Source organism: Theobroma cacao, chromosome 4 (genome assembly GCF_053813885.1).
Source record: "Theobroma cacao isolate CCN51 chromosome 4, ASM5381388v1, whole genome shotgun sequence".
In the NCBI taxonomy this organism is placed as follows: domain Eukaryota; kingdom Viridiplantae; phylum Streptophyta; class Magnoliopsida; order Malvales; family Malvaceae; genus Theobroma; species Theobroma cacao.
Window position 1 is genome coordinate 32,289,139 of NC_142642.1, and position 13,163 is coordinate 32,302,301.

Sequence of the window (13,163 nt, forward strand, 5' to 3'; positions counted from 1 at the left end):
AAGTAATTTTTTTTAAATTTAAAATGAGTTTATTTAGGTTAAAAATTAGAACTCGAAATTAGAGTTATAATATGAAATTAGAAAGAGGTATTATACTAATTTTTATAGTAGGAATTATTTTAGTTGCCAAAGGTGAAAATAGATTAGAAGAAAAGACCCAAAAAAATTAATGAAATTTAATAAGATGGAAAAAGAAAAAGAAAAAATTGTAAACTAAAAAAAGGAAAAATTGGAAAGAGAGAGAACACAAATATACAGCAACACACGCACAAACACTGGAACGCATAGACACTCTCGCTTTTGACAAAATCCTAATTTGAGAGTTGAGTCCCCTCCTTTTCTCTCTCCTCTCACTCTCTCTCTCTCTCTCTCTCTTTCTTTTTTTTTTTTTTAATTTATATAATTTTTCTTGTGCCGCCACTGTTCTATGCGCCACCACCACCACCACCGTCGCCGCCGTCACCTAGGGTTTGTTCTAGGGGTTGAAATACTCTCTTTTTCCTTCTCGTTTCTTTCCACAACTTTCCGAGCTGGATTCTCTCTCTTTCCTCAGGCGAATCTCCATGCGCCGCTGGTTCAGCGGCTTCGTTGATTAAATCTCGTCTGTATTCTTTCTCTCTTTCTCTCGTCGATCAGTATCAAGAAAAGGCTAGGGTTTTTGTGTGGGGCAAATTGTTGAGATTATTTTTTTATTACTAATTAAATTTCATCCGAGGGTTCTTTTTTTGTTTTGGTTTTGTTTCTTCGGGGATTTGGATGGCATTGGGCGATCTGATGACGTCACGGTTTTCGCAATTGCCGTTGGCGGTATCCAATCATGTCATCGAGGGCAACGGCAGCAGCAGCGACTACCATGAGGATGATGCTGCTGCTGACGTGGCCTTTCAAAGGAGAGATTTTGATACTGCAACGACCAGCAGTTACACCAATGCCGCTGCCTCTTCCGCCGCAGCGCCTACAAGCATGGCTTACTTGCCTCAAACTATTGTCTTATGCGAGCTTCGACATGCTGCCTTTGAAGCTTCCACGCCTACTGGACCCTCCGATAGTGGCCTTGTCTCCAAATGGCGTCCTAAGGACCGAGTAAGTCCTTTCCTTTCAAACTCATTTTGTTCCTTTCAGATTCTACCTTTGATCCGACTTTTTATATCTAATCATAGGCCGAAGAAAAAAAAAATGAGCATACATTTAGACTGCAGTAGTAAAAGATGGGTGTTGTGCAAATACTTGGAATTCTCTATTGCTATCGTTGTATTCAAATTTTGAGTTACTGTATAGGTTATTTGAAATGATATATGTATTAGATTACAATTGCTAAAATTAATCCATAACCAAGCCATCTTACTTTTGGTATAAAAGTAACATGTGAATATGTATTTAGTGCATTGGATAGAAGGGAGGGGAATTCTGAGATGTGCTAGCATTGTGGAATTATTAGTGTCAATTAGTTTTCAGTGAAATTCTTGAATTTGGTGTGAGCAAGGGCAATGAAAGGCATTCCATTCCTGATTTAGTTCTAGGTAAAAACATGAGAGTTATTAGGAAGTTCAATACTTTGTACAACAAGTAATCTGCTGTTGTTTTTGCCTTTCCAACATATTCTTTGCCTTGTGATGCACCGAGGATAAAGAAGCATATTTCAAGTAGTTGGTTAGGCATGAATTCATCAGATGAGTAGATGCCCTCGAAGTAGATATTTAGTTTGTTCAATCCTTTTTTTTTTCATCTGTGGTAAAGCAACATTTCCCTACCTTTTTCAGCTTTGGGTTTTAAAATTGTGATGATGAAATCTATTCTATTTTATCTTTTAATGTGAGCTTAGAAATTTAAACGCAAAATGAGGGAAGAATATTGGTGGAAGATTCTTAGTCTTCTTGAAGAAATTTCTAAAGCCTAAGCATGTGAACAAGGAAGAATAGTAATAATGAGAAACTACGTTCTACTATGTCAAATTTGTCGACATTCTTCTCTCCTATAGCATCCTTTAATAGATTTTCCTTTTTATCTTAAGCAACTTCTGTACTCTGGTTTACTTAATACACATTAAGCGATTTTCTTTTCATGTGACTGAATTTGATTCTTAGATAATACTAGTATGGACCATGGACTGTTTCTTGTTCTTGATAAATATTTATAAATCATCCATTAAGAGTTATTTTCCCTTCAATTTTGTCATGATATGGGAGGCTTCACCATATTTGCTTGACTCTCAACTTTATATGCAGATGAAGACAGGATGTGTAGCTCTAGTTTTATGTTTAAATATTAGTGTTGATCCACCCGATGTAATAAAGATATCTCCTTGTGCAAGAATGGAGTGTTGGATAGGTATGTTTTCGGAGTTAATTCTCTCCTCTTGTTTTTGTGGGTTTGCTGTTTAATGGTTGTTAACACTTTGATGCTAATGATATTGTTTGGATTCAGGAAATCTTTTATAAGGTTTTTATTATTATATCATCCAAAGGAACTAAATGCTAGCGGCTTTCATTGAGCGTAATGAATTGTTAATATTGGCTATGATTATGCTCTTGGATGTTGCTCTTTCTGCTCCGTCATAATTATCCTTAATTTTGTGTTGAGATATCTGAAAAGAATTGTTATAATTTCTATCCAAGACTAATTACCCTCATACATCCAACTAAGCTCTTCTCTGTTGTAACCTTTTATCAACTGAGGACAAAAGCAGTACATCCATTTATGTAGGGTGGAAACTGGAATATTGTGAAACTATAAATAGTTTGAACTCTTTTGACATAATTTACAAATCTTTTAGCTTTAAAAATAGGGAAATAAATTTTAGGCAGTGGGAGTACCTTTGTTTAAGCATGTATTTAATGAATTGGGGGTGTGGTGTTTGAAGTAGTAGTGGCAAACAAGCAACTGAAAATTGGATGGAAAGTTGAAATAAGAACTATTGAGTTTGGGGGTCAAGAAACTGAAATTCGAATGTTATAAAGGCCAAAGCTACAAATAGTTTTAAGTTATTGCTCTTAGTAGGGTTATCGCTTCATGAAAATGGTGTTTAGCGTTCAGTCTCAAGAATGCTTATCTGTTTATTATTTCTGTATAACTCCTGTACTACCCATGCTTTATTTGGTTGCCAAGAAGGAAGGAGGAACATGAAATTGGAATCCTAGTATTGCAATTACACAAAATAAGTTTTCATCATATTTTCTTTTCTATCATCCATCTCCCCCTTGTGACCAAATGATGTAAAATGAAAATAAAAATGTTTTTATTGATTTGATGTTTTTATTGGGAAAGTTAGGTTGTCCCACACTTTTTTTCTTTAATCATTGGCAGATCCCTTTTCTATGGCACCACAAAAAGCACTTGAAACTATTGGGAAAAGCTTGAGAGATCAATATGAGAGGTGGCAGCCCAAGGTGTGAGCACGGCCCCAAATTATGTTTCATCCAGGTTACTCTATCAAGTTTATACTCTAATGCTCTTTGTTGAGATGTGACCAGGCTCGCTGTAAGGTTGAACTTGATCCTACAGTGGATGAAGTGAAGAAACTTTGTAATACTTGTCGAAGATATGCCAAGTCTGAGCGTGTTCTATTTCATTATAACGGACATGGTGTTCCGAAACCAACTGCAAATGGTGAAATCTGGCTGTTCAATAAGGTGTTCTTTGGTTATAAACAATTCTTGTTGCTTTTTGTTTGCGCTATTTGCCTAATTGTGTCCTTGCTCAGCCTAATCATTGTCCTGTGCAGAGTTATACACAGTATATTCCCTTACCTATCAATGACCTTGATTCATGGTTAAGGACACCTTCTATATATGTTTTTGATTGCTCTGCTGCTGGAAACATTGTTAATTCCTTCATTGAGGTATTTGCTTGTGTTCTATCCTCAATTTGTCAGTTGTATATATTTTGGTTTCTACAATATTCAAATTGATCTTTTTGTCTAGCTTGAGATGACTTTTGAATATAATTTGGTTGATAGCTTCTTGATTGTGGCACTTCTAACTACCCTGGGTCTGCACGAGACTGCATTCTTCTTGCTGCATGTGAAGCACATGAGACTCTTCCTCAGAGTGCTGAATTTCCTGCTGATGTGTTTACTGCTTGTCTTACTACACCTATCAAAATGGCATTGAGATGGTAAAACTTCCTGTTCTACTTTTAGTCTTTATTTTCTTTTGGGATATGTTGGCCTTTTGGGTATTCATGCTGTTGATAACTCATGAAAATGCATCTTTCAGGCTTGTAAATATTGTTCCTCTCTTTGTTTTTTTGGCTTGATTCTTACATTGCTTTTGTCTTTTTAATGTTTTATGGAGTAAACTGTAATACTTCATTTCTTTTTCTTTCCTGCTGGAATCTAGAATTCCATGAATTGTTACTGTCACTTTAAGATTGTATTTATACTGGCACCTATGGTCGTGTTGTACCAAGGTCTGGTTTGGCTTGGAAGCACTCCATTGATGTGGGTGCGGGAGTAATCGATGCTGATTATGGGGGCCCTCTTGGGGTTATTTTGTTCAATCATTCGGATGTTGATTTTGAAGTGAAAGTGGGTGACAGAATTGCACAGTTGATTATTGAGAAGATCATGACACCCGATGTTTTAGAAGTTGATGATCTGGATTCTACTGCAAGAGGCGCTGGGGGATTTGGATCCACCGGTGTTTGAATCTCTGGGTTCTTCATTTTCCTATGTAATGGGTTAGGATTAGGGGTCGTTTTGGAGGATTAAACTTTGTTGGGTAGTTTAGTTAAATCAATGGTGAGGAAAGCTGCTTTGTTTTGCTTCTCATGGTATTTTGAGTTGTAAAGAACCTTATATATATCCAGCAATAACTGAGCTATCTCACTGATCTTTTAAAAAAAAGATTGTATTTATGAAGATTTGAAATTGTATGAGATGCTTTGTGTAAAATGTTCAGATGCACTGTCGTTTTAGTGGCTACTAGCTGTAAATTGTTTTATGTCTTTGATCTTGATAACTCCTTGTATGATATTGAGGTCAAAGTAGTTTTTTCACCTATGTAGAGAACATGAAAGTACCTATCTATTTGAGGAGTGATTCTCTCCTTGCACTTTGGTGCCCAGAAACAATTCACATTCAGTTTCCAGGAGTTGCTCTTTTGGTAATTATTAGTTGCTGTGAGCATGACCTAGGGTATACTCTAAGATTCATAAGGTGTTTCTGTCAGGTTGATCTGTCTTTTAATAGGTTTTATGTGATAAGATTAGCACTAAGTGGTGCATTTTATACTCAAATAATATATGCCTATTTGCTAGGCTAAAGATCTTCTTGGTATTTGCATTTTGAATTAGTTTTTACTATGTTTCTCTATTTACTTTTTGCTGTTTCTGGATATCTTATAACATTGCCTTATTGCATTATTTTAATTATTTGCAGATTTTTCTAATTTTAATGTATTTGGTTACCATGTGTAAGATGCGCTTACTAATCTTCTGATGGTTATCTTCCAGGTTTTGCACACGCTCATTGCTTCATGAGTCTCTTGACTCTTCGCTTATAGATAAAATTCCTGGTCGCCAAAATGACCGTAAAACACTTTTAGGGGAGTTGAATTGGATTTTCACTGCAGTGACAGACACAATTGCCTGGAATGTTCTCCCTCATGGTAGGTCTTTGAGTGTATTGCTCAGCTGTGTTCTTTCTTTTATAAGTGGTTCTTGTCTTCTGATCTATTTAATCAACTCTTATTTCTGTGATGCAGACCTTTTTCAGAGACTGTTTAGGCAAGATTTACTAGTTGCCAGTTTGTTCAGAAATTTTTTACTTGCTGAGAGGATTATGCGCTCTGCAAATTGTTCTCCAATTTCTCACCCAGTGTTGCCACCAACCCATCAACATCATATGTGGTACTACAGGGGATCTTCACTAACTTTACAACTTGTTTCTCAGTTCTTCTTTAAATTTTTTCTTCTGTGCACTCCAGGGATGCATGGGACATGGCTGCTGAAATTTGCCTTTCTCAGCTTCCATCATTGGTTGAGGATCCAAATGCAGAGTTCCAGGTGTGTTTTTTTTCGAAGTCTTTTGCTGGGTGTTAATTTATTACCCTGAATTTTCATAATGTTTACTCGAGCTAGACAAGAATTACTAGATAGGAGGTAAAGGTGCTTACTTTCAGTTCCTTGTGTACCCTTATTCTTTCTGAGTGTGCGTTTATTTTGTGTCAGCCGAGTCCATTTTTTACTGAACAGCTGACAGCTTTTGAGGTATGGCTTGACCATGGATCTGAGCATAAAAAGCCACCAGAGCAATTGCCTATCGTTCTTCAGGTGCTGAACTATTTCCTGGTCCTTGTAGCTGTGGGGGCCATTGTTTGGTTGCCCTTCCTATTTATGGTGATTTTAAATTTAATGAGATATAGGCTAAATAGTGTTTTTGTTTTTTTCATTGAGTCCTCTGTTTTATAGGTTAATTTTTAATGGTAAGGTGGAGAAATGCTCCTTCAGAATCTACACCCATTGGCATGTTCGCTAATAAATTGATTTTTAGATTGAAATCCCATTTACTCGGAATTTGAGCTGATGCGTCTGTTTAAAGAGTAGTCTATTTTGAAGCATAATTGATAGGCAGTCTGTTATGCAGGGCCACTGACAGTGACATGTGCGAATGGTTTATAGTTACTATGGCTTTAATTATATAAAATTTTTAATCTAATGACTGACCAGCTTATCATTCATGTTTCAGGTTTTGCTTAGTCAATGCCATCGATTCCGTGCACTGGTCCTTCTTGGAAGATTCCTTGATATGGGACCCTGGGCTGTAGATCTGGTAGTTATAGATGGGTGTATTCTTTGATATGAGCTTTTTATTGTGTTTCATTATATGCTGATATTTACTGACAGAGTGGTTTCATTTTTTTAGGCCCTTTCTGTTGGAATATTTCCATATGTTCTGAAGCTGTTGCAAACAACCACACCAGAACTGCGTCAAATCCTTGTGTTTATATGGACAAAGATTTTAGCCCTTGATAAGGTGTGTTCACAAATGCTTCATTATTTTGGGGATGCATATTTGTTTGCTTATGCTAATATAGCTACTTATGCATACAGTCTAACTTATTTACTTGTACTCAGCGTGTGCCTGTCTGCCTTTGAACTTAACATTTTAAGTAGTCATTAAGTGCTCTATTGTATATGGTGGAAGCTTCTATATAGTTTGTCTGTGTTCAGAATTGGTGTTGTAGTGGTGAAAATTCTGGGTCTTCACTTCTTGTAGGTGCCAAAATTAGTCTGTTTTGATAGTCTGCTGTTTTTATTTGTCAACACTTGAGAACTGAATCTGCTTCCATTATTCTATTTGATGCCTTTTGCAGCAGTATATGTTAGCATATTCTTATCACCTTATACTATGGTAATTTTGAAATTCTATCATTTTGGATTGCAGTCATGTCAGGTTGATCTGGTAAAGGATGGCGGTCATGCTTATTTCATTAGGTTTCTTAATAGTGTGGAAGCATATCCTGAACAGCGTGCAATGGCTGCATTTGTTCTGGCTGTCATTGTGGATGGGCATAGACGGGGCCAGGAAGCCTGTATTGAAGCAGGGTTAATACTTGTGTGCTTAAAGCACCTTCATGGTTCCATGCAAAGTGATGCACAAACTGAACCCTTATTCCTTCAGTGGCTATGCCTGTGTCTTGGAAAGCTATGGGAGGATTTTCCCGAGGCTCAAATAATAGGTCTGCAGGCAGATGCGCCTACAATATGTGCTCGTCTACTTTCTGAGCCTCAGCCAGAGGTATATCTTCTCACTAACTATATATCTCTCTGATAAATTAGTAGTTTCTATTTTGCATTTTACAGATTTTGTAATTGTAGAGGCTGTTTTACTTCAGGTTAGGGCTTCTTCAGTTTTTGCGTTGGCTACCTTGCTTGATGTTGGGTTTGACTCATTTAGAGATGGTGTTGGAGGGGATGAAGAATGTGATGATGATGACAAGAGTAGAGCTGAGATTATTATTATAAGAAGTCTTTTGAATGTTGTTTCTGATGGAAGCCCTCTTGTCCGGGCAGAAGTTGCTGTAGGTATGTGGTAGTTATCTCATTCATATTTCATGCATTAGGATAATTGCTTTTGGTGTTCTCTGCAGTTTTTGAACATTATTGTGACATAGTTGAATGAATCTTTCAGAATCTTTGCAGTTCAAAACATCTTGAAAATTTTTTATAGCAGTTGTAAATGCTGGACTATTACCTGTAATTTATTATATTCCAAATTCTGGATCATCGTGAGCTTCTGAGATTTTTTAAGATACTTGCTTCTGTATAACATTTCTGTGCTATGGTATGATGCAAAACGTTAGAGCCACTTGTATTATGATCCTAGTATACTCTTTGTTATACGAATTGTCTATCAGCCTCTCTGTCACTGGAACCTAATATTTGCATGTTTTGTGCAAACATGATTCTGTCTTTGAACTGCTTTCTCTTCTGATCGGGGGTTGTCAGTGGGTGTTCTGCAGATTTACTATGTTTGTGAATAATATTGGTGGATCAATGTTGATGCCTTGTTTTTGTCTTGGCAGCTCTAGCACGCTTTGCCTTCGGACATAAGCAGCACCTCAAGTCAATTGCTGCTGCATATTGGAAACCTCAGTCTAATTCCCTGTTGAATTCATTGCCTTCACTGGCTAATATAAATGGAACAGGAAGTGGAAATATAGTTTCATCCCAAATAGGTCCTTTAATTCGAGTTGGAAATGACAACACAGCCGTAGTTCGGGATGGAAGGGTTTCCACCAGCAGTCCTCTTGCTACTGCTGGAATCATGCATGGATCTCCGTTATCTGATGATTCATCACAACATTCTGATTCTGGAATATTGAATGATGGTGTCAGTAATGGGGTAGTTCATCATTCAAGGCCAAAACCTTTGGATAATGCAATGTACTCACAGTGTGTACTGGCTATGTGTTCTTTAGCTAAAGACCCATCTCCACGCATAGCAAATCTAGGTCGGCGGGTTCTTTCAATTATTGGGATTGAACAAGTAACAAAATCTGTGAAGTCTGCTGGTAGCACTGGCCGGCCTGGTGAACCCACAACTTCCTCACCAACTCCAAATTTTGCTGGACTAGTTCGTTCGTCTTCGTGGTTCGACATGAATGGAGGTAAATATTTTTGTTCTCTGTTAGTTCCTCATAATGATCATCCTGATTATTATGACCTTTTCTTTTCCTTGATATCTCATGCCATGATGCTATCTTTTATTCTATTTAGACATTAAAGTTATGAGATTTAATTTGGAGATGATGTTGACAGGTCATCTGCCGTTAACATTTAGAACTCCTCCTGTTAGCCCTCCTCGACAAAATTACTTGGCAGGAATGCGTAGAGTTTGCTCTCTAGAGTTCAGGCCTCATCTGATGAATTCTCCAGACTCGGGATTACCTCACGCACTTTTAGGTTCTGGTTCTGGGACTTCAGAGCGCAGTTTACTTCCGCAATCAACTATCTACAATTTTAGTTGTGGTCACTTTTCAAAGCCCCTTCTTACTCCATCAGATGATAGTGAAGAACTATTGGCCAGAAGAGAAGAGCGAGAGAGATTTGCACTGGAGCATATTGCTAAATGCCAGCACTCCTGTATGCCTTTTAATTTATTTGTTTGTTGTTCTTTTTATACTATTCTCATGCCAGTTTTTTCTTTGGAACTAATAGGTTTCTCATTTTCTTTGCTAGCTGTTAGCAAACTTAATAATAATAATCAAATTGCTAGCTGGGATACAAGATTTGAGACAGGCACAAGAACAGCCTTGCTGCACCCTTATTCTCCTATTGTGATTGCAGCAGATGAGAATGAACGGATCAGGTATGTGATTTCTGTGTTAGCACCAGTTCCATTTTTGAGATATTTTGGGATGCACTTTTAGTGTAAAATTTTATTAATTCCCAGTGAATTGTATCTAGTTCTTTAATAAAAAGTATATATTAATAAGATTTATATTTGATGCACTGTCTATATTTGATGACAAGTTATGTCATCTCATTAAAACTAACATTTATTTGTAGGATTTAAAAATTTTTTTAATTAGATGATGAGGTTAGTCATTGACAGTGTATAAGTTACGCACCAGAAATGCATCAAGTTGAATCTTATTAATATACGAGGTGGCAAGTTGTGATTCACATTCACACTCTGTGCGTCATATATAATTTCTTAAGTTAAGAAAACTGATATTTTTGTTTCTTAGAAGATCTGATGCTGACTTCCAAATATATTGAAATATTAGAATTCTTTTCTTCATGAAACGTTAAAAATGTAAATTTCTTCATACAAGTGGTTTTTGTTTTGTTACTGAATAGTGGACAATGCTTCCAAAACGGGTTAGATGAGTTTTGTCACTGTTCATTAGGATTTTGGTTTTGACGACATTTTCATTTGATTTTTGTAAAGTTTTTGCTGGCATATTAATTTTTTGGTTTTTCTTTACAGGATATGGAATTATGAGGGAGCTGCCCTCCTCAATGGTTTTGATAATCATGATTTTCCAGAGAAGGGAATTTCTAAACTGTGTCTTTTGAATGAGCTTGATGAGAGCTTGTTGCTTGTTGCTTCATGTAATTTTTTTTTCCACCTTTTTTTTAATATTTTGTGGTGGTCTTGTTTTGTAAAATTAATTTAGGGTTTATCTCATGCAGGTGATGGAAATATCCGGGTTTGGAAAGATTATACAGTGAGTGGCAAACAGAAACTTGTTACTGCATTTTCTTCAATCCAAGGTCACAAACCTGGTGTGCGGAGTTTGAGTGCTGTCGTGGACTGGCAGCAGCAGTCCGGATATCTCGTATGTATTTATTCTAGAATGTAATCTCTAAGAGTGTTTTTCTTGCTTACTATTTGATGCCTAATATAGTATTTTGCCATTGCTCTGATGACACAATTAGTATGCCTCTGGAGAGATATCATCCATCATGCTTTGGGACCTGGACAAGGAGCAGCTTGTTAATTCGATATCATCATCCTCAGATTGCAGCATCTCAGCACTGGTGAGTTTAGCTCCTCAAGCTCCTTTGCATTTAAATTTAATTTATGTTTAAGCGATCGGATTAAGCATGTTTGCGTAAATGCCAGTGGCAACAGGTACCTAATCAAAGTAGTAATCTTTTACAAGCTATATGTTTTGAAAAATTACTGCATATCACTATTGAGTTGGCAAATAAGAAGCATGCTGGAAAATGTACTGTGCTTTAAAATGTGTTGCTTTTATTAGTTAAGGATGCTTTCCTGAATATTGAGTTAATCGAGTCAAAGGTTAGCAGAGGAATTCTCTTGTTGTTTTTAAAGGAGGTAAACATTTTCATTCAGTTCTATGTTAGATTGCTAGAACCTTGCTTTTGCATCTGATTTAAGTTGTTTCTTGGGTTTGATGGGTAAATGAAGATAGCTTTTGTTCTACTTTTTTATTGGTTTGTCTCTGACATGGTTTTTAACAAGCAACGGGAAATTGTATCCCATTCTTGGTGAAATGTCCCATCACCTAAAATTTTCCATGAGAATGCAGCAGAGCTGTGAGTTGAGTTAAAGTGGCTTGTGACTTCTGTCTTTCATTTTCATTGAAGATCTACCTCTTTAATTTTATCTTATCATCTGACTTCTATTGAACATTAATAGTTTGTCATTGTTCCTTACTTTATTTTGGCAGTTTGTTTAATGTTGCCTATTATCCTCATTGATTTCCCCCCACCCCCCCTACATTTACAGGCTTCTTCTCAAGTACACGGTGGTCAATTTGCAGCTGGTTTTGTGGATGGTTCTGTCAGACTCTATGACATCCGGACACCTGACATGTATGCACTCTATAATGAAATATCATTTTCTTTGAGAAGATAATGAAATATTTCTTCTGGAATGAGGAATAATTTTACCTATCATTTTGAGCATTGAATGATGTGAGCTTCCCCATAGTTAAAATTTATTCCTGTGCCCTTTACCGGTTAAAAGCTGATATTCTTTCCCTTAATGAATTTTGTCAACTATTGGAAGTGAAGTATTGTCCAATTAGTTTATTGAATGGATTATTAATGTTTATTTACTTATATTTTATTAATTTCCATCAGGCTTTTTTTTTTTTTTTTTTTATGAATTCAGAAGGAACAGCTCTCATGTTTTAATCTGCATTTTTTGTCTGACCCAAATTTGTTATTTTAATGTTTTAGGATGGTTTGTGCAACTAGGCCACATACTCAGCAAGTACAAAGAGTTGTGGGTATTGGCTTTCAACCTGGACTTGATCAAGGAAAGGTAAGCAGCTTATAAGTCTTAAAAGAGATATGTTCAAATGTTGACATCATCATTGTTCCTCATTGGACATTTCATTCAGCTTTTGATTGTGGAAATAGAGAAAGTTGATGGACTTTTCATGTCCTGTTTTCAGATTGTCAGTGCAGCCCAGGCTGGGGATATTCAGTTCCTTGATATTAGAAGTCTGAGAGATGCTTACCTTACAATCGATGCTTTCAGGGGCTCACTTACTGCTTTAGCTGTTCATAGACATGCCCCAGTAATTGCCAGTGGCTCAGCAAAACAGCTAATCAAAGTCTTCAGTCTGCAAGGCGAACAACTAGGCACCATTCGATACCAACATACCTTCATGGCCCAGAAGATTGGTTCTGTAAGCTGCCTAACCTTCCATCCGTACCAAGTACGGCTTGCTGCTGGGGCTACTGATGCCTGTGTCTCTATCTATGCTGATGACAACTCTCAGCCAAGATGAATGTTTATTCTTTCCCAATTTCAAGAATTTGGGAGGCAGTACACCGAGGACGAATGGTGTCGTGGATACGGAGATCAAGGTCAATGGGGTGCAATGTTTGAGTTTGGATGCTGCTGCTGCCGCTGCCGCTGCCACATTCACGAAAATTCACTGTGGGGTGTTCCTGGAAATTCAGGTGGGGGGGGGGCACAATCAGCTGATTGTATGCTACATATAGAGATATATTCATTAGCCTCCGGTGTAGATGGTCTTACATGTTAGAAAGAAATCCTATCCTGCATATATTTATGGGGGAAGGGGGGGCTTTGGCAAATAATTTGTTATATAGGTAAAAGCATGTAAATAGTTTTCCCATTATTATTTCATCCTTTTTCTGTGTGTTCATTGTTCCATCCCTTGACTTGATTTGTAAACGCAACCTACTTGTCATCATCATAATTTCAGATT

At 37.0% G+C, this 13,163-nt stretch overlaps 1 protein-coding gene across 1 annotated transcript; it reads left to right on the plus strand.

Annotated features, from left to right (window-relative positions):
* The first annotated feature begins 271 nt into the window (after positions 1 to 271).
* On the plus strand, positions 272 to 13,100 carry RAPTOR1 (Regulatory-associated protein of TOR 1). The gene is made up of 23 exons (XM_007033538.3): positions 272 to 1,083; positions 2,226 to 2,328; positions 3,304 to 3,386; positions 3,471 to 3,629; positions 3,722 to 3,838; positions 3,956 to 4,113; positions 5,452 to 5,606; positions 5,703 to 5,847; positions 5,925 to 6,003; positions 6,169 to 6,270; positions 6,686 to 6,769; positions 6,863 to 6,973; positions 7,385 to 7,738; positions 7,836 to 8,025; positions 8,526 to 9,110; positions 9,262 to 9,585; positions 9,682 to 9,811; positions 10,436 to 10,560; positions 10,642 to 10,787; positions 10,888 to 10,989; positions 11,705 to 11,790; positions 12,160 to 12,244; positions 12,378 to 13,100. Exons 1-23 carry the CDS (start codon positions 757 to 759, stop codon positions 12,714 to 12,716), a joined length of 4,089 nt encoding a protein of 1,362 aa, XP_007033600.1. The 5' UTR covers positions 272 to 756; the 3' UTR covers positions 12,717 to 13,100.
* Positions 13,101 to 13,163: the final 63 nt, after the last annotated feature.